This window comes from Trachypithecus francoisi, unplaced genomic scaffold, assembly GCF_009764315.1.
Source record: "Trachypithecus francoisi isolate TF-2019V2 unplaced genomic scaffold, Tfra_2.0 Lachesis_group20, whole genome shotgun sequence".
Classification (NCBI taxonomy): domain Eukaryota; kingdom Metazoa; phylum Chordata; class Mammalia; order Primates; family Cercopithecidae; genus Trachypithecus; species Trachypithecus francoisi.
This window is the reverse complement of record NW_022681466.1, coordinates 33,243,388-33,263,921: the sequence shown is the minus strand read 5'-3', so window position 1 is coordinate 33,263,921 and position 20,534 is coordinate 33,243,388. Positions and strand designations below refer to the sequence as shown.

The 20,534-nt window shown below is 40.0% G+C and overlaps 2 protein-coding genes across 3 annotated transcripts in view; one reads left to right on the top strand and one right to left on the bottom strand.

Moving 5' to 3' along the window:
- RNF43 (ring finger protein 43) overlaps positions 1-20,534 on the top strand; it is a 65,252-nt gene that overhangs the window by 15,256 nt on the left and 29,462 nt on the right. The gene's annotated exons all lie outside the window — the stretch shown is intronic.
- Positions 4,892-5,387, bottom strand: LOC117067299 (40S ribosomal protein S15a-like). The gene has a single exon (XM_033183655.1). The coding sequence runs from the start codon at positions 5,370-5,372 to the stop codon at positions 4,989-4,991; it is 384 nt and encodes a 127-aa protein (XP_033039546.1). The 5' UTR covers positions 5,373-5,387; the 3' UTR covers positions 4,892-4,988.

Below are 20,534 nucleotides of genomic sequence, written 5' to 3'. Positions count from 1 at the left end.
TTCTCAGAGATTTTGGCTTCCTCTTAAATAACTTTCTCTGAATCCACAAATTTTCCAAGCCTTTCCGGAACCTGTTTGTAGATTATCTAGCTTTCCTTCCTCGAGCAGATGAACAACAACATAAACAAGAATTAGGAGGGAGAAAATGATGGATAGGGCAGATTTAGGCAGAATTATGCCTTGGGCAAAGTACATTCTTGTTATTTTATCTTGGTTCTGTGGTTATGAACTGAAGAGAGCATTTGCTCTAGAAGATTTCCAATCTCTTCCTATCCCTTCATCACAACCACAGAGTAGTGGTTGGAAATAGATTCCAGGAACACCAGAAATGCTCAGTGTTTCCAGTGGTGACAGCTAACAGTGCCCTCACAGGGATCATTTGAGCATTCTTCCTCTGAGTCTTCTTGTGGTGTCCTTGTGGTCAGGAGACATATCAATAAATCACAAAGACTTGCCCTGGAGACAAACCTGGTAAAAATAATCAATTGTCTATCTTTGCCACTAGAAACAATCCTTTTGTTTTTACTTGGTTCTGAACAAACATGCTATAGTTTTTTAGAGAAAGACCATCTATTTCACGGAATCATCAACTGACTATTCTCAAAAATTTGAGATGTGCTAGTTTGTACTAGGAAGGTAAGGTAGGATCTGGGAAGTAAGTAGGATTTGCCAAAGGTTTTTATTCTACTCAGCAGTGCTAACTTGCCTGTGTTACTCCTATGCAGGTATTAGATTATAGGGTTTTTTTTTTTTTTTTTTACGTTAGGAATGTATGAATAAAATTCACTGAAATGAAAGTGTCCCTTAGGTTATATAGGGGAATAGGGAATTGAATTTATAAGGAAAGAGCCCAGCCTGCAACTGACCTTTCATTTTCATAGTCTTATTTCTCCTGAGTTGATGTAGGCTTAAAACAAATGAATGTATTATATAAAATGCCCTAGTTTTTCAAGCAATGTCAATCTTCAGGGTATGGAATAGGATTTGGCATTTTGTTTCCATTTTTATTGTTTTGTTTTCTAAAGGGAGGTTTGAGTTAGAGCCTGTCTGGCAAGATTCCATACTTCTACCATACCACCTGTCCTGGCAGAGACAATGGAATCAAAAGTCAAGTTCTTTATGACTGCACCTGCCTTGTAAGTGCCGCCAGAAGATCTGATTTTCTCTTGTAGCTAAACTCTACACAGAAACTAGTGCTTGGCACCCAAACAGTGGGTGCATACCCAAACACTTGGGTGTCCCAACATCAGGAGGACTAGTACCACTAGTTCTCCAGTTGAGTTGTAAAATAGTCTTTGGCATGACATTCAACAATTATTTAATTTATCAAATGGAGGAGAAGTAACTTTCTGGTTTACCTGGTTTTCTTTTTTTTTTTTTTGAGACGGAGTCTCGCTCTGCCGCCCAGGCTGGAGTGCAGTGGCCGGATCTCAGCTCACTGCAAGCTCCGCCTCCTGGGTTTACGCCATTCTCCTGCCTCAGCCTCCCAAGTAGCTGGGACTACAGGCGCCCGCCATGTCGCCCGGCTAGTTTTTTGTATTTTTTAGTAGAGACGGGGTTTCACCGTGTTAGCCAGGATGGTCTCGATCTCCTGACCTTGTGATCCGCCCGTCTCGGCCTCCCAAAGTGCTGGGATTACAGGCTTGAGCCACCGCGCCCGGCGTTTACCTGGTTTTCAAGACTTTTGTGAGGATCTATTAATAAGCATGAATCATTTGGTAATTATTATTTGAAAATTACCTGTACAGTTCTGCATCTAGTGAACATGAAGGAGAGTATATTTTCCCCAAAATAGATCAGGAACATATCTCTGAAGTCAGACCACCATGCAAAGTTCCTAAGGTGAGAAACTACCATTTCTCTCAGTTGCTTTTTCCTTTTCCCAGAAATGTAGGTTACCCTACAGTCACCAGCATTCGCTCTGTGATTAGGCAGTTGTTTTGTAGGCAATCTGACATCCTAGATAAGAACTTCTTTCCTTTTGTATATCAGAGTGTTTCTTGGGTTCCCTCAGGGCAGAGTTACTTCATTATCTTCTAACTTACGTATAACTGGATGCCTTCTGACCTAGGAACATAATTTCTATCACCAATCAAATAATTAAGACAATATGCCCACCAAATGGTGCTCTTTGCACAGGATTCATATATAATGATATAATATGATAATAAGGCATAAAAGGTATTCTAAAATGAGGAGCAACATCCTACAGTGAAAAGTGTTCTCAGTAGACTTGTATTTTAATCTCAGTGCTGATCCTTCTTAGCTTTATGACCTAAAGGAAAATTGCTTAACCTCTTTGAGCTTGTGGCTTCCTGAGTAAAATGGGAATAATAGTAATAAGTGGCCTGACTACCTGAAATGAAATAATGTATGAGTGTTGTCTTTGAAAATGGCAAATGTTAGGTATTAATAATAATAATAATAATAATAATAAATAATAATTAAACTTGAGCTATTCCTTATTCACCTAATTACTATCAGAAATATTACTAAGTGTGAAGGTTATTGATTTAGGCTCAGTTAACCTATTTGCATTCAATTGGGCATCAGCTTAACACAACTAAGCAAGACTATATTTTTAATGTAGCCAAAAGGACAAGGCTTTAGCTTCAAAATTTTGTGGGTCAAGGATGCTGATTCAATATTACCATAATGTAGTACAGGTAGCCTTAGTGGTTTAGAGACTAATACTGTATGAGTTCTGTTATCTGCCCTGGACCTTTGTATGAGTGCCTGTTCCATATCGGTAACTCCATTAGCTTCCTTCCATGATCAATGAGGTGAGCACTGACACAAAGCAGCTGCTTTCTAAGTTTTTATTTATCAGATTCTGAGGGATCCTAGAATCACATTATATATCACTCTTACATCTTCCCTTTTTGAAATTTTAGAGTATTTTAAAAATTGCTGCTATTGGCTGGGTGCAGTGGCTCATACCTGTAATCCTACTACTTTGGGAGGCCAAGGTGGGTGGATCATGAGGTCAGGAGTTCGATACCAGTCTGACCAGCATGGTGAAACCCAGTCTCTACTAAAAATACAAAAATTAGCCGGGCGTGGTGATGCGCAACTGTAATCCCAGCTACTCGGGAAGGCTGAGGCAGGAGAATCACTTGAACCTGGGAGGTGGAGGTTGCAGTGAGCTGAGATGGCGCCACTGTACTCCAGCCTGGGCAACAGAGTGAGACTTTGTCTCAAAAAAAAAAAAAAGAAAGAAAAGAAATTGCTGCTACTCTGGAACAGTTGCTCAGAATGCTGATGCTTCAACTTCTGGTGTGGAGCTTGCAGCCATGTTTTTAAGGACCAGAAGGGAAGGAGTTCAGGATTGTGAAGGGGACTACTTTACCCAGTTCATTATACTGTGCTGGTCCCAACATGTTTTTTGAAACTCAGCAGATACGATTCTATAGCCTGCTTGGAAATTATCCCACAAGTCTCTGAGACTCTCAGTTCCCTATCTGAGAAGAATTGGATCAAAGTAAGAATAAGCAGAGTTTTTGTCATAGCATCTATCAAATATTTGTGTCCCTGAAAAAATTTTCAGGTAAAGACCATCCTTTGTGCCTTCTCAGAGACTAACAGTCTGCACTATAAAAAAATCTGTGTTTAGTGTTTTGTAACTTTACCAATTTGAAGTCTCTTCCCAAAATAAGTAAATAATGGGATAAAGGTAATTACGGGTTTCCTCATCTTTTCTACTTCCCTGTTCCCTGTTATGATTAAACACACACAGCTTATAACTCTTTTGGAAACAAACTGAATTACCATTATTATCCTTTCAACACTTGCATGGTATTACAATTCATTTCAATCACCAGTACAACACAGTGGGAGTTAGGAGACCAATGGGATGGCGGGCGGGGGCGGGGCGGGGGGGAAGACCTGGAGAAGGGCAAACATTTTCCTTTTTATTGGCTTTGGGAAGCCTTCTTCCTCTCCGAAGGCACTTCTTGGGGAAAACTGTTTTCTTCCCAAAGCCTAATAAAGATTAGTAAGAGATGTCTGCAAAGAATTAGAAGCTCTTTGAAATGAAGGCAAGGATAAACATTCAATATCACTGTTATTATCATTAAAAAGGAAAGCCCAGCATGTGATGTTTTGGGTCACTTCCAGCGGCCTTGTTTGATGTTCACGGTTCCTTTTTTGACCTTTACCTCTTGATATCTTTATACATTTATTGAGGCTATTGGACAAAGTCTTGAGATACTAAGCAATACAGTGCTAAGAATGAATGATTGCTAGACTCCATTTCTATGGGTGGAATTTCTGAAAATGTGTTTTTGTCCTCAGATACCCCGTTGTTCCAGTTTGGCAATATTGGTGGCAAAGTTAATTTAATATCTGATCACTTGAGTTTTTATTTCCTATTCTGTACCTTAGCCCAGAACCAAAGTTCTATAGGATACTTTTCATTAAATAAATAATAACTGGAATTTTTCTGTACTATGCTTATTAACCAGAGATAAATCAAAAAAGAAGCAGATGTAATGAACCTAAAAAGCAAATAAGAACTTCCCAGGGACATTGTAAGTTTAGCTCAGTCTCTTATACTTTAGTACGTAAATTATTTCATCCCAAAAATGACCATAATGATATCCTTGTAGTGTAGACACCAAGTAAAGGCTAACTTTTGTTCAACATGATGTATTTAGGCAGGAAAGTGTACCAATACATTGAAGAAAGGATTTCAACAGTACAGATTGAATTTATAAGGACTTCCTGGTCTTCAGAAAGGTAAATAAATCACTGTCAACCTAAAAGGAAGAAGCTGAGGCAAAATTAATATAAGTGGAGAGCTTATTTGAGCCAGGTTTAAGAATTGCAACCCCAGAGCCTAGATTCAAGTTGCCCTGAATATACACTCTGATTAGCAGCAGTTACAAGTGGATTTTTATTTTTATTTTTTTCCGTGAGGCATTTTATTTGTAAATATATGTATTACATCCCTAGAAAAAGAATCCCAGGATTTTCCCTCCTGTGTGTTTTCATCTCGCTGCTTCATGGTGCACGATGCCAGCTGAGGTTGTCAGTACAATGAAACCAAACTGGCGGGATGGAAGCAGATTATTCTGCCATTTTTCTAGATCTTTGAGTTGCACATCAAATCTAGGGCTGATCGCTCCACACTTGTTTAGCCTGCCTGTGAGGTTCACAACAATTTTCCCAGCTCTGTGATCAATGATTTCAAATTCACCAATGTAACCATGCTTCATCGTCACAGTGAGAAACCGGACAGTGACTTTGGAGCACGGCCTAATAAGCACCTGGCGTTTGCCTCTCTTTTCGGCATTGTTGATGCTCTTGAGAGCATCAGCCAGGACATTCATGCGCACCATTGTGGCGGTGCGGAAAGATGGCGGAAAGGGCATAAGTGGATTTTTAAAAGCAAAAAAGAGGGATAGGGAGTGGGCTAATACCAAGTTGTTTGTCAGGAATTCTCATTGGTTTACAGAAATAACATTGATTAGTAATTGGCTATATATTGTTAAGCTATAGGGTATGGGTTATAGTGTCTGTTGTGGCATTATTAATCTATAGCTACTTGTGGCAATAGCAAGCAGTTTCAAGAGATGAATAACATAGCCTAAAGCGGGAAGCAGGACTTGATTGTGGTCTCATTTTAATGTCTCTCTGGGCCTGATAATTAAAAGGATTTGCATTCCTCATATAAAAGCTATTTTCTTTTCTCATCACAAACTTTTTTTTTTTGAGACAGAGTCTCAGTCTTGTCACGCAGGCTGGAATGCAATGGCACGATCTCAGCTCACTGCAACCTCTGCCTCCCAGGTTCAAGTGATTCTCCTGCCTCAGCCTCCTGAGTAGCTGGGATTACAGGCGCCTGCCATCATGCCCAGCTAATTTTTGTATTTTTTTAGTAGAGACAGGATTTCACCATGTTGGCCTGGCTGGTCTCGAACTCCTGACCTCAGTTGATTCTCCTGCCTTGGCCTCCCAAAGTGCTGGCATTACAGGCATGAGCCACCATGCCTGGCCAAAAACTTTTATTATTACTTAACGACCTGTGCTAATCAGAATATCCTATTCTGTAATTGGCAGTTGTATTTGAGAATTAGGTAGAATTATCTCGTTTCTTTTAATGTTTTTGGTCTTTCCTTTTGAGTTTGTGGGGTTGCTGTGGGGTTGCTGTGTTTCATAAAAAATGGCACATTCTTCATAATCCTAGTTGATGAATTGTTTCACATTTTAAATGTTTATTCTGTAATAAAGTTTGCTTGTACACACACATTTATTTTTCACCCTCTAGGTTTTCAGTGTTTTTTTTTCTTTCAATCTCTACCCTGATTTCTGCATTCCTGCACACACACAGTTTTTTGTTTTTTTGTTTTTTTGTTTTTAATTTCTAAGCTTAGCTATCATCAAATAAAGGTAAGCTAGAAAATCAAAACCCTGAATCTTTCCATCAGAACCAAAGGAACTCAGCAAGTTCTGAAGGAAATTGAAGTTGAAGATTGTGTATGTCATACCAACCACTGATGGAGAATTATTTGAAATTAACATCATATTTGATTTTATACAAAAGCAACTACTATGGTAGGGTAGTGTGTGTGTGTGTGTGTGTGTACATAAAGGATAAAAAATGTTTAGGTTAGAATGAATATATCTATATATTGTATAGTTGTATTCCATACGTATATACATATTCCATATTGTATATATTCTATAGAGAGAATATTCTAAATCCTCATTTTCAGTCCTTTAGAGGAAGCTGCTAACTCTAAGCAAACCTCAGACCAGTCTCTAAAAATAGTTTGCTTTGAAGACCCTGAAGCCAAATTAAATATGTAGCCTTTGAAATTTTGTCTGTTGAGAGCATGGTTACATGTAAAATGGATAACCTTAGGACAGTACCCGCTCTGTTTTTCCCCCCTCAAGTCTGCTCTTCTACTCATTATTTTAGTTAATTGTACTTAGTGGAAAACAGTTAAGTTTGACCTCCTCACGGACTGACCTCTTTCCCTCTGTTTTAGCCTTGTCTGAGGCTTGTCTGTTTCAGCATGTGGGATATGAGTTTTTTTCCTGTTAAATGGTTGCGGGCTCATCTCTCCTCAGTTGTGTTGACTATGTTACCCCTTAAGAATTTTAATCTACATGATGGTCCTTCTGTTTTTTGTCTCTCATTTTCATTTTTGGGTTATTTGAAAATCCATGCCCACTGTCAAGTCAAACGTTTCTTCTATCAACAGTTGTTACCATTTCCGTATCCTCCATATCATGTCGGTCTTTTTTAGGTTGGAATTTTGATGAGCAGGCCTGTTCCCTCCTATGTCATATGCTACACCAGGTTCACTGTCTGTATTTCAATAAGTGTGATAAAATAACCATTTTGTTGAATAAGTTGGTGTATTGCTGCTATTGTTACTCTGAAGACAGTTTTCTGCAGGCTACATTAACAGGCAGTGGAAATGCATGCCAGGCTACATCCTAACAGTTGTGTCTTCCCATCAGAAAAAGATCCTTTTTTCCCCTCCCTGTCAAATGAAGGCTTAGATTTTAAAGACAATTACAAAATAAAGAAAATGAAAGAGAAGAACTGAAATCACAGCATCTGTGGTTTTTCTCTGTCCTTAATAGTGAGGCAGCTTCTTAGATGATTTTATTATAATTTGTTGATAAAATGTTTATAGTCATCCCTTTGCAGTTTGTTTAGAAAGCAGTTTCTAAGCAGCAGTTCCTGCATCATCTATAAACTTTTAGCTAGAGAAACCACCTTTCTTTTTCTCAAGCTGCAAAAGCAGTCTACTCTTTTCTTTTAGTTTAACACCTGATCTTTATAGTGAGGGACTAAGTTACATGATCTTTCTTCTAAAAGAATATTTCTCAGATTTTTGTGTTCTATAGCTTTCTGATTAAATTGCCATAATAATAGAATTACTTATTACTCAGTCACAGGGAACTCAGTCACAGGGAACTGTGACTATTTCTAGGAGTTCAAGTGTACACAATAATAAACTGTCCCTCATAAAGGCGTGTAAGGGGTAACTTCATAGCTATTGCTATGTTAGTGGATTTGGATGCATCTGACTATGGAACCAGATCTCTGATCAGAAATAGTTTGAGTTGTATATATATTTAAAGCTAGGGAACTTAACATCACATTATATTGCCTTGTATTGACAATCATCTTTCCGTTATCTTTGGATAAGTAAGACATGCTTTGACAGACTATTTGGCTGTCTCAAAGTCATTACCTTATATTTTTTTCCCAGAGGAATTTCAGATCCTGTTTAATATTTGCTAGTTTTGCTAGGTACTGAAGGCAGAAAGGGGTTGCAGTGGTATCTTGTGAGGAAGGAAATCAGTGTTTCTTATCCATTTTCCATATACTGTCAATCTGTCCAAACAGACTTATTATATGGCAAACCGATAAAGAACTTTGTTTTCCTCTCGATATACTTGCCTGCACAGCACCATGTGCCACTTTGGAGAGCTCTGTGGTGGAGTTTCAACTCTCTAGATAAGGTGGAATAGCTGAACCATTTTGCCTCCATAGATTTTCACAACCCTGAAAGTAACAGCAGTTGGGAGGATGAAAGAGGGCTATTTCCCACCCACCCCAAGAGTCCTAAAGTTCAAAGACACAGCTGGTGTTTCAATGGAGCCAGTGCATCTGGATCAGCCCAGTTACTAGAGAGGTAACTATTGCGGGTACCCTTCTTGTTGTTATTCTCAAAAGTATTCATCTAGGTGGCCCTTGCCCCCCTGTGAATCATCTCCTCAAGTCCCTCTACCCTTTTGTTGGCCTGCTTTGAACTTCTTGTGTGTTAATCTCTTTTACAAAGTAAGACCTCTAAGCATAGGATAGGAAGCGCTCCAGGTGTACTGTCACCCACGCTGTGTGAGAATTGTTGAACTATCTGGTTTCTGCATATTTCAGAAGTGCAGTGATATCTAAGTTCTTACTTTACTTGATTTTTTCTGTTTCTCTAATCACCTTCTAGATTATTTCTCTTCATGTACATAATATTCAATGCTTTACTTTTCTTCATTATTCTATTTGATATCAAGTCATAGATAAGCCAAAGACATGTTCTCTTCTTTTTTTAAGGCTGTCTTCTAGAAGAGCATGCGGCCACATTCTAAGAGATTCTCTGGAATTTCTTCTAAAATTCACCATCAAAGGATAGGGTTTCCGTTTGTAGTTTTACCTTTCAAAGCTTACCACTGACTCACATTCTTTCTTTCATTTTATTACAACCAAGATTTCTAATTGTGTTCTAAAAATCAAACTGAACTCTTGTCTTTCCTCAGGAGAGAAGGGTATCCCCAGTAGAGAGGAGTCTAGGGAATGCTGGGAGCACTTCTCTGAAACAACCCAACCACATCCAATTCTGTTTCTTTTGGAGATGGAGTCTTGATCTGTCGCCCAGGCTGGAGTGCAGTGGTGCAATCTCGGCTCACTGCAAGCTCCACCTCCCGGGTTCACGCCATTCTCCTGTCTCAGCCTCCCGAGTAGCTGGGACTACAGGCGCCCGCCACCATGGCCAGCTAATTTCTTTGTATTTTTAGTAGAGGATGGGATTTTACTATGTCAGCCAGGATGGTCTTGATCTCCTGACCTCATGATCCGCCAGCCTCAGCCTCCCAAAGCGCTGGTATTACAGGCGTGAGCCACCACACCTGGCCCTCCAGTTGTGTTTCTATTTTAGGGCACTGCCCAAGTAAAATGCACATGAGTTATGATCTGTTGTAGAAAGCATTACAATGAATCTCAAATATTAAATTAGTCAGTTTCTTGACCTACATTGTAATCAAAATAGTGCAGTTGACTCTTGAACAACACAAGGATTGGGGCACTGACTTCCTGCATGTCAAAAATCTGCATATAACATATGATACCCCCAAAACCTAACTATTAATAAGCTACTGTTAACTAGAATCCTTACTAATAACAGTAGACTAACATATTTTGCATGTTTTGTGTATCATATACTGTGTTACATTAACGTAAGTTAGAAAAAAGAAAATCTTACTAAAAAAATCATAAGGAAGAGAATTTTTTTTTTGAGATGGGGTTTTGCTCTAGATGCCCAGGCTGGAGTGCAGTGGCGCCATCTTGGCTCGCTGCAACCTCCACCTCCTGCTTTCAAGTGATTCTCCTGCCTCAGCATCCGAAGTAGCTGGGACTACAGGCATCTGCCACCATGCTGGCTAATTTTTGTATTTTTAGTAGAGATGGGGTTTCACCATTTTGGTTAAGCTGGTCTCGAAATCCTGACCTCAGGTGATCCATCTGCCTCGGCCTTCCAAAGTGCCGGGATTACAGGCATGAGCCACTGCACCTGGCCCACGGAAATGTATTTCCTATTCATTAAGTGAAAGTGGATCATCATAAAGGTCTTCCTTCTCCTTGTCTTCACTTTACTAGGTTAAGGAGGGAGACAAGGGGTTGTTCTTGCTGTTTCAGGGGTGTCAGAGGCAGAAGACAATCCACGCAGTTCAAACCCGTGTTGTTTAAGGGTCAACTGGAATGTCAAGTGTACCTCTTCCTCAAGGTAGATAACCCAAAGAAAAGTCTTTTGACACGAGGGCCTATCCCCCACTACACAGGGTGGGTCACCAGCTGCTCCATAATAGCAACATTAACCAGCAAGTTAGGACAAGAGAATGAAACAACCATATCCAATTGAAGCTTCAAGGAAACACAAGGTACTAATGATTATTATATTCACATATGGATAAAAGAGCATGAATTACATCCATTGTTGCCAGAGTTTCTTGTGAGAGCATTTTGTGCTAAGTTATATGCTGTTCTCTACATTAGGCCATGTATGGAGATAAAGAAGCCATATAACCCCCTCCCTAGGTTTTGAAGACAGGTATTCCGCTTTGAGAGAGCTGTTGTAGTGATAATAGTTTTGGAATGAGTGTGTAACTGTCTTACATGTTGACTTCAGATTTATATATCTTAGTTGTAGGGACTGCCATTTATTTCCCTTCCATATGTATTCCAGAGGTCAATGGGTACTTAATAAATAAGAAGTAAAAATTACTATTTTCCTAAGCTTTTCCAGCATTATTTGATGATAAGTTCATTTTTTGGTCATTAACTAGCTGGCTTCCCATTATATCTCATGATTAATATGAAGTATGTATTTGTGCGAAAAACATTTTGATAGTTCTTAAACAGATGCCGTTTAGTCTCTTGGGATTCACCCCAAAAAAGAGGTATTTTCTTAGCTCTCCCTACTTCATTTACTATTATTTTTGAAGTTTCCTACTCTGGTCCTGCGCTGTCCTGTCCTTAAGGTGATATTCTTTTACAAATTGTGTGCATATCCCTTGGGGGGTAAATATACTTTCCTCCCTCCTCTGATCACGGCCCCATAATAATTAGTCCATTCTTCTAGATCCACTGTCTTAGGGGCTGCTTGTTCTATTATGTGGAATAGATTTCTGTTTCATCTTGAGGGTCGTTTTTCTACCCCCATCCTTTAGCTACCAGCTGCAAAGACTCTTACATACACCTCCTAAATTGCTTCGAAAGGAATCTGGTTCTGCTGGCCCCAGTTCTGACCTTGACCCTCTCCCCAGTCCTGAGTGGCCCTGGAAACTCAGTGTCCCCAGCACCTAATTCATGCTGATCCTCTGACTTTCTTGCTTGGCCTCTGGAGAGACAGAGAGCACATTCTGAACACTCCTCCTTTTGTGTCGGCATCTCTGTGAGGTGCTTTGGAAGGACTCCAGCCAGGCATGGAAGGGCTCTTTGATAATATCTGACGGGTGGGTAAGAATTTCAGGCACCTGGCCAAGATACACATTGCCTGTAATCGTTAACTCAGCCTGTAAACAGTTCAAACGGCACTGAGAGGCCGTCAGTTATTACATTAGAAGAAGCCTTTCATCTCTCTTGCTCAGAAGCCAGGGCGTTCAGCATTGGCCCCCACTGTGGTGATTGGAGCCATGGTACTCTGTGCACAGCCACCAAAGCCCAAGACATGCAGGGACACACAATGGAACCTGCTCCAAATGACTGACTTTCAAACTTTCAGCATTGGAGCAATAACTAAATCATTTATTTCCTTTTGTTCTGCACCTGGCTGATGCTGGAAGGAAAAAAATGTGTTGGACAGTGGGGAATGGGGGTGGTGGTGGAGAGGTGGGATCCCTGACCAGGAATAAACAGTGGCGAAGGAATTTTCTGAATTGGAAATTTAATTTTTTAGCTCAATTTTCCAGCACACACTCATGTCTGAAAGCTCACCCCTCACCCTTTTTATTTGTCCCTCTGCTTTACGATCTTTCTAGGTTTGGTCCTTAGTGTACTCCATATCTCCAGTTGGCTTCACAATTACTCAGTAATACTAAATCCTGGTGCAGGGCACAATGCTGGGCCCCGGAGAGGGCCTGAAGGAGCATAAGATAACAAACATTCTTGCCCTCAAGGTGCTTACTAACGGAGCCCTTCAGATACTCTAGATACATACTAGAGAACTCTACCTTGAGAGTATACAGTGAGTTTCTACAGGACTTTACAATGAGAAAGAACAGCAGTGTGGACAGAAGTGATCAGGGAAACTTCATTCCACGAAAAACAAAAAGTTTCAGTCGTTTGTTTAAAATTTGCTTCTTTTCTTTCATGTTTCTCACCCATTTTATTTTGCCTTTTTCATTAAATTACTACTTTTGCTAAGCAATATTGAGTATTCTAGGCACTTAGTAAATGGGATCATTAAACCTCTTTTAGAATTTAGCTGAGGAGCTAGAATTTAAGTGTTCTGGTATCAAAGGATGGTACAGAAAAGCCAAGTGCAACTTATTGTAAGCATCTTAATTTCAGAAGACCCTTTTCTGGTTACTATTTCTAAAGATGTTCATATGGTTTTAAGGCTACTGTTGCTGAAACAGTGTAGATTAGGCCATAGGTTTTAAAGAGCAGGTGAAATAAAATCCTACACTCACCAGTATTCAAGGTGAGCATCAAAGTTGCAGGTTTTACCCTTTATACCAGAATCTCAAGTGTAAAGCAGCTAGAGTTTTTTGCTCTACAAAACAATATCTTAACATTTGCCTCACTTTCTTCAACTAAAGAAAAATGATAGGGCCATGTGACATTCTTCTAGAAAATTAAAAAAAGAAAAAAAAAGGATCTGCCTTTTATAACTTGACTGGGGCCCTCATAACTTATTAGTTAGAAAGCTCTGACCTCATGCCTTCTGTTTTCTTTGTTTTATATTCCGTTTTGCTCAGCTTTCGGGGGCACTGTTTTATTCCCTTTACATATTCTGGATTTGGGGTTTGTCTCGTTCCCACCATTCACATTTTCTTTGCTGATTCTGAATGTAGCTTTGGAGAAGCATGGATAAAATAAAAGAGTGCAGAGCTTGAGGATGAGGACATGCCGCCCTGCAGCCCGTCATGTGCTCTACTTCTGATTTACCAACTGCAGAGATGAGCAGTGTATCCTTTTTTTCATCTAAGACAAGTAATACTTTCTTCCATGGAAAAAGCAGTAGTTCAATCTTAAAAAGAAATTAGGTCCTTTAGAAGAATTGAAGCACTAAGGCAAACTAAATCAAATTTTGTTACCATTTTGTCCAGCATTGTTATTTGTTCATGGTAAACAGGAGAGTAGTAATTTGAAAGCATGTGTTAGATCATATTTATGTAGTAGAATTATAGACATACAGAATTTATAAGATACAAGAAAGCTTTGAAGCTTCTGCAGATGTTTCAGATCCACTCAATTCAATGCCCTGGTTAATATTGAGATCATATGTAAATTTAATATGATGGGGAAATAATGGAGGAAGCCTCTATTCTTCTGCCTGAACGTAGAGCCTATCTTTTGGGAAATGACCAGTTTTGCATATTGGCCTCCCACTCTGGTGGCTTTCATTCTACATGTAGTAAGGAAACTGCCTATAATTGTTTTGGACCCTGTTGATCAATAGTTAGCAAATTTTAGCATATATCAGAATCAGTTTCAGAAGGCTTGTCACTCAAACTCCAATTCCTATTTCAAACTGCCTTTAAGATTTAAATGTTCATTCCTCATTTAGTATATCAAGACTGACTTAAATTTTCCCTACTCTAACTTCTTTTTCTAATTTCCCCATTTTGTTAATGCAACATCTTTTTTCCAATTCTCCAGGTTTAGAACTTTTAACTTCTCCATTTCCTTCATCCTTGTACTCCAATCTGTCAAGTACTTTTAACACTTCCTTCGTAATTTCTGTGATTCATTCCTTCTCCTTTTAACTATTACTACCAGAGTTCAAGATCTCATCATGCCAGTACTAGATTACTGGAACTCTCTAATTGATTTTCCTACCACTAATTTTCTCTTCATTGCACTAGTTTACTTTGCTATTAAATTTTTCTTCTTACAGTACTGTTTTGATAATGAGATCCTCTTAGGAATTTAGGATGATTCCGTTTTTGCATATGAGAGCAAGCTTTAACTCTCATCTTGGCATGCAGTAGCCTTTGTAATTTGATCCTACCTCAGCTATCCAAACTATCTTTGCAGATCTATTTTTTCAGTCAGACAAGTCTTCCTGTACCTTGAAGACTTGGGAGAAACTGCTCAAGAACCTTACTTTTTCTCTCACCTGGCTCCTGGTTTCTTCTCAAGTAAGCTCAGAAGTTTGAAAAATCCATTTGACAGATGCCAATGGACTAGATCCTGTGGCTTTTTTTCTCCTTTCCAAATTCTGTCCCCTTTAAGGGTGAGCTTAAGATCCATCTCCTTGACAAATCCTGTAGGTCCTACTGGCTTTACCACACAATGTGGCCTTTGATACAATGTCATTTTGTACCACCATTTACTTTGTGAATATGTTATCTTCCCAATGAGACTGTACCACCTGAGTTGGACCTAACAGTTTTGGGAAGAAGATAGGTGCTCATCAAATACTTGCCAAGTAAGAGGCCATATTTCAGACCCATTCTGATGTACCTATGAGGGAAATCTCTGTGCATGCCCATCCAGCATTGCACTCAGTGGTCACATGAAGTGAGTCTCTTGTTTCTTGACAGGGATCACTTGGGAGCCATTGGTCTGCCCTGTCACAAAGGATTTGGGGGAAACTATTGCGGCTGTCATTTTAGGGAGAAAGATAGCTCCAGAAACAGGTCTGATAATGCCCAGGCAAGGAATCAACTTAGTAACAGACAGCAACTCTAGTAGTTAGGTATTTGGCTAGGAAAGGGGCTTAGCCTCTGAAGTATTTCAGGTAGGTGTTGGCGTAGCAATTACATATGCTGCTACTTTCTGAGTTAAACCTGCCTAAAAACAAAAGTATGGCCTGATGACTGGGTAGTTACTCCTGTACCCTAATAACTCATTTATAGGCATCTGCACAGAGGTACCCACCCGAACAAACATTAAGAAGAAGCAAAGGAAAGTGCCTGAAGCATAGTCACTGTGTCAACAGAAATATCAGATAAGGTGGTTTTATGGAGGGGGTGTGTGTGGTGGGAGGAAGAATTGATGCACCTGTGGTTGGTGATTAAGAAACTTGGTGCCACATTATATGGCACCATGAAGCCACTTTATGTCCCAGCCACCCCATGGTGGCTGATGTCATATAATTACCCATTTGCTAACTGGGCCAAGAGGAAATGTATTGGATGAAAGCCAGAGTAAGATAGTTATATCTTAGCTGAGCCATGTTCAAAACTATTCAGAACTTTTTGGATCTCCTTTTGTTTCCAGTGAAGCCATTGTCATTGTCAATCTAATAGTAGTTGACTTTTATAGGTGTCTTGCACTTTTTTTGTTTTGTTTCTAAGACGGAGTCTCTCTCTGTCGCCCAGGCTGGAGTGCAGTGGCACAATCTTGGCTTACTGCACCCTCTGCCTCGCAGGTTCAAGCGATTCTCCTGATTCTCCTGCCTCAGCCTCTTGAGTACCTGGGATTACAGGCACCTGCCACCATGTCTGGCTAATTTTTGTATTTTTAGTAGAGACAGGGTTTCACCGTGTTGGCCAGGTTGGTCTCGAGCATCCGACCTCAAGTGATCTGCCTGCCTCGGCCTCCCAAAGTACTGGGATTACAGGTGTGAGCCACCGCACCCAGCCAGGTGTCATGCACTTTGGTGTACCCATTCCTAAGACAAATACATTCTCATGTAAATGTATTCAAGTGAGTTCCCATGGCTCACACAAGCTGCCAAATTATGGTATCTCCTCAAGCAGGGACAGAGTCCAGACAATTCCTTTTGGCTGAACTAGGACTAAACTTAATCCCAGACTGACTCAGCTTCTCTGTTAACATTGTTTGAAATTCTGATATCCCTCCAGAGGTTGTTTCTAAAGAGTGCTTAGTGTGAAGTACAAATCACAAAGAAATGGACCAAAATGGACCTGGGAGACCAAATATTTTCAATATTAATTTAGCACACATTTATTGACTGCCTTTTACGTTAGAGCATTGTGCTATGCGGGATTATAAAGAAACCCCTGCCCTCAATTTAGTAAGTAAGAGTATAGGCCAGGCATGGTGGCTCACATCTGTAATCTCAGCACTTTGGGAGGCCAAGACAGTAAGATCACTTGAGGCCAGAAGTTTAAGACCAGTCTGGGCAACATAGCAAGACCCCTATCTCTGTTTATTAAAAAAAGAAAAGAATATAAAGCAGAAGGTGAAAATTACCATATGTAGATACAAACAAGATGTTTGGGGCATTTCAGATGAAGAAGAAGAGATTCTTCATGGAAGAGGTAGCATATGAACTTGGCGTTGGAGGATATATAGGATTTTAATAAGTCACAGAACAGAAATAATAGGCATTCCAAGGGAATATGAGAGAATAGTGAGTAATCCAATTTATTTTGGACTAGTATGGTACATTGAGGAGAGAGGTGGGGATGAAACTGAAAAGGTAGAGAAGGGAAGAAACACATCCTTCTGAGTGATTACTATGTGCAGGAACTGCTGGTACTTTAAATATGTTACTTCATTTTACTTCTGCAATGTTCTTCTTGCATGGTGTTTTTTGTTGTTTTTGTTTCGTTTCTTGTTTTTTTTAGGGACAAGGTCTTGCACAAGCTGGAGTGCAGTGGCACAGTCATAGCTTGCTGTAGCCTCGACCTCCTGGGCTCAAGCAATCCTGCAGCCTCAACCTCCTGAGTAGCTGGGATTACAGACATCTACTAGCGTGCACAGCTAATTTTTAAAACATTTTTTGTAGAGATGGGGTCTTGCTATGTTTCCCAGGCTGGTCTTGAACTTGTGGACTCAAGTAATTTGCCCATTTTGGCCTCCCAAAGTCAGGGGATTACAAGCATGAGCCACCTGTGCCCAGCCTCCATTTTTAAAAGGAGACTTAGAGAGATTAGGTTACCCACAGCTTGGAAGTGATAGAGTTGAAATGCAAAACCGAGTTGAAATTTAAAACCAACTTGTCTGATTCCAAAACCAGTACAGAGCACCGAGGCCTTGATGTGACAGGCTATGGAGTTTGAATTTAATTCAGAAGACAGTGGACAGCCACTGATAGTATTTGAACAGGGCAATGATAGGATCAGTGCTGTGTCTAGGAAGATTGTTCTTGAAATGACAGAGAGCTTTAGAATGGTGAGAGACTAAAGACTAGTTAGAAGTCTGTTGTAATGGTTCTGACTCCAGAGACATAGAAAAGGTAGATCTCCAAAGACAAGTGATGGCATAGTCTTTGCAATTACTAAGAGGAGGAATCATAATGACTGTGAGGTGCTCAGCCTGAGTCTCTAGGAAAATGGTGGTGCCGTTACCTGAGATAGGTAAGTTAAGAGAGGTTATTGGCTTAGGGTGGAGTGTAGGGAGAATGTGATATTTAGGTTTGGTATATTTAAGTTTGAGGTATCAGGAAGGCTACAAAGAAATAATGTTTAACAAGCGTTTTGAAGTACAGAAGATTTGACTTCAGATACCAATTTGGGAGTCATAATTAAAGATACTGGAGTGAATAAGAACTTCAGAAGAGAGATAATAGAGATCAGAGAATACATCTTTAGGAAACATATATATTTAAACAAGAAAGAGAGGAAGAAAAGTAAGAGGAAGAGGCAGTAAGTGAGGACAATCAGATAAGTGGAAGAACTAGAATAGCATTATGTCATGAGCAACCCGTGAAGAGTCAAGAAGCGCGGATTCATTGGGTCAGAAGTAATTTAGGGCTCTTTGTCTTGCTGTAGTATCAGTCCCTTTCTTAAGAAACAACTGACACCATTAAGTTCAAACACATTTATTTTTCTATGTCAACTCTGTTAGGGAGGAAATTCAGCAATCAAGAAAACTGTTTTCCTGTTAAAGATGTGTTTGGTGGTCACATTTTTCATTTAAGCTAGTGAGAGCTCTCAATTTTACTACCAGCAAAAGAAAGCAACATTTTAAAGTATTTCACTATGTCATCGGAGGTTTAGTTCCCAAGAAAGTTCTTGTTATGTCCGTGCTTCTGCCCTTTCACTCTGTGCTTCTTCCTGGGGTCTGTCAAGTCTCCCTTCATTAGATTTAGTACCCGAAATCAGTGCCCAGAAGTCAGGTCACAAGCCCAATATACATTGCATTGTCTCTTCAAGCCTCAGTTACTTAATTTGTGAAATGAGTGGTATTAATAAAGAGAGTAAAATTGCTAATGAAGGATTATAAAGCACTTTGCTAATATAAAATGCAACATCAAAGCTGAATAATAATCTTAATTTAGGGTGAAGGGTTCCATTAGCAGAGTAAAAATAAAAAGGACAAAGGGTAGTGTTGCTTTGTACCTTGATAACAGTGTACAAATCAAAAGTGCTGCTATTGATCCTCATTGCCCTGTGAACTCTCAACCCAGGAATTTGGCTCCCCTCCCTAACTCTCTAAGTACTTCCCTTACCCACTCAGTGTGGTGATGGTACCTCCCTGAATCTTCTGACAGATGTGAACAGGAAATTCTATTCAGCAGAGCCAACTTGCTAACTGAGAAGATTCCTCTCTCACTCATCGGTACTTTGATTATCTTTTTGTGTCTCTTACTATTTGTGCTTAGCAAGAAAAATAAAGAGGTTTGAACAATTAAGAAATAACAAAGAGCTCATAGTTCATAAAGAGCAAGTCAAAGGATGTCTGGAATATTTGAACATACAACTGCCTTTGGCATGAGGTGGCCTACATACATTCTCAGAGGCAGGGTAGGCTGGAGAGCTGATCAAGCTGCTGGGAAGCTGAAACAAAGGCGGGGTGGTGGAATCAAATGTCTCTAACTGAAGTCTTTAAAACTTGGGCTTTAGCTGGGCACGGTAGCTCACACCTATAATCCCAGCACTTTGGGAGGTCAAGTCAGGTAGATCACTTGAGGTCAAGAGTTCGAGATCAGCCTGACCAACATGGTAAAACCTTGTCTCTACTAAAAGTACAAAAATTAGCCAGGCATGGTGGCACATGCCTGTAATCCCAGCTACTCAGGAGACTGAGGCAGGAGAATTGCTTGAATGCGGGAGGCGGAGGTTGCAGTGAGCCGAGATCACGCCATTGCACTCCAGCCTGGGCAACAGAAAAAAAAAAAAAACCTCCAAAAAACAAAAAAACTTGGGCTTCAGCTGGATGCAGTGGCTTATGCTTATAGTCCTAGCCCTTTGGGAGGCTGAGGCAGGAGGATCACTTGAGGCCAGGATTTTGAGACCAGCCTGGGCAACACAAGGAGACCCTGTCTCTACCAAAAATAGAAATCAAAAACATTAGCCAGGCTTGGTGGTATGCTCCTGTATTCCCAGCCACTTGGGGTACTGAGGTGTGATCCTTCCAGGTTTGGGCCCGGGAGGTCGAGGCAGCAGTGAGCCATGATTACAGTACCACACTCCAGCCTGGGTGACGGAGTGAGACTCTGTCTCAAAAACAAACAAATAAACAAACAAAAAAAACTTGGGCTTCAGATACATCCGCTTTTCAAGGAATAAAGAACAGAGAAAAAAATGTAATTCATCTCTCATCCCACCAAAGGTAAGAAAAACCCACTCAGAAAAAAATATGGAATATTATCGGGAGTGAACTGCTTCTAAGTTTTCCCAGAACTTTTCTGTGCAGATCTCTGGGCCAAGTTCTCATAAAATTTTGGTAGGGTTGTGGAGGAGATCTAGGCATGATGGTGGAAAGGAAAGAAGAGAACTCCGCCTTGTGATGAGGTCAAGATACTCTAAAGCTGACTTTGAAACTGAAACTTACAGGGAGTATGCAGAAAGTTTCTGAAGAGAAAGCAGAAATCTGAAAATAATCATATCCTGATAAAATGACAGGGCAACCACCAAATTTATTTTACATCTGTTTATTAAAACAGATGATTCAACATGCATTTTTCTTAACATCTACTGTGTGCATGGCATGATGTAAGTGATGAATAAGACCTAGTCCCTGACTTCAAGGAGCTCAGATTCTACTTTGCAGGAAGGAGGAAAGAACTAATGTTTCATTGCCCTAAGAATCAGGCATTCTGCTGGAGGAAATAGGTAAGAGGGTGGGTCACAATGGAGCACTGACCTATAGTAAGAGGTAAGTGTCTTTTAAGAATTTTGAATAGATGGCTTTAGGGGAATATATGAGAGAAAGTATT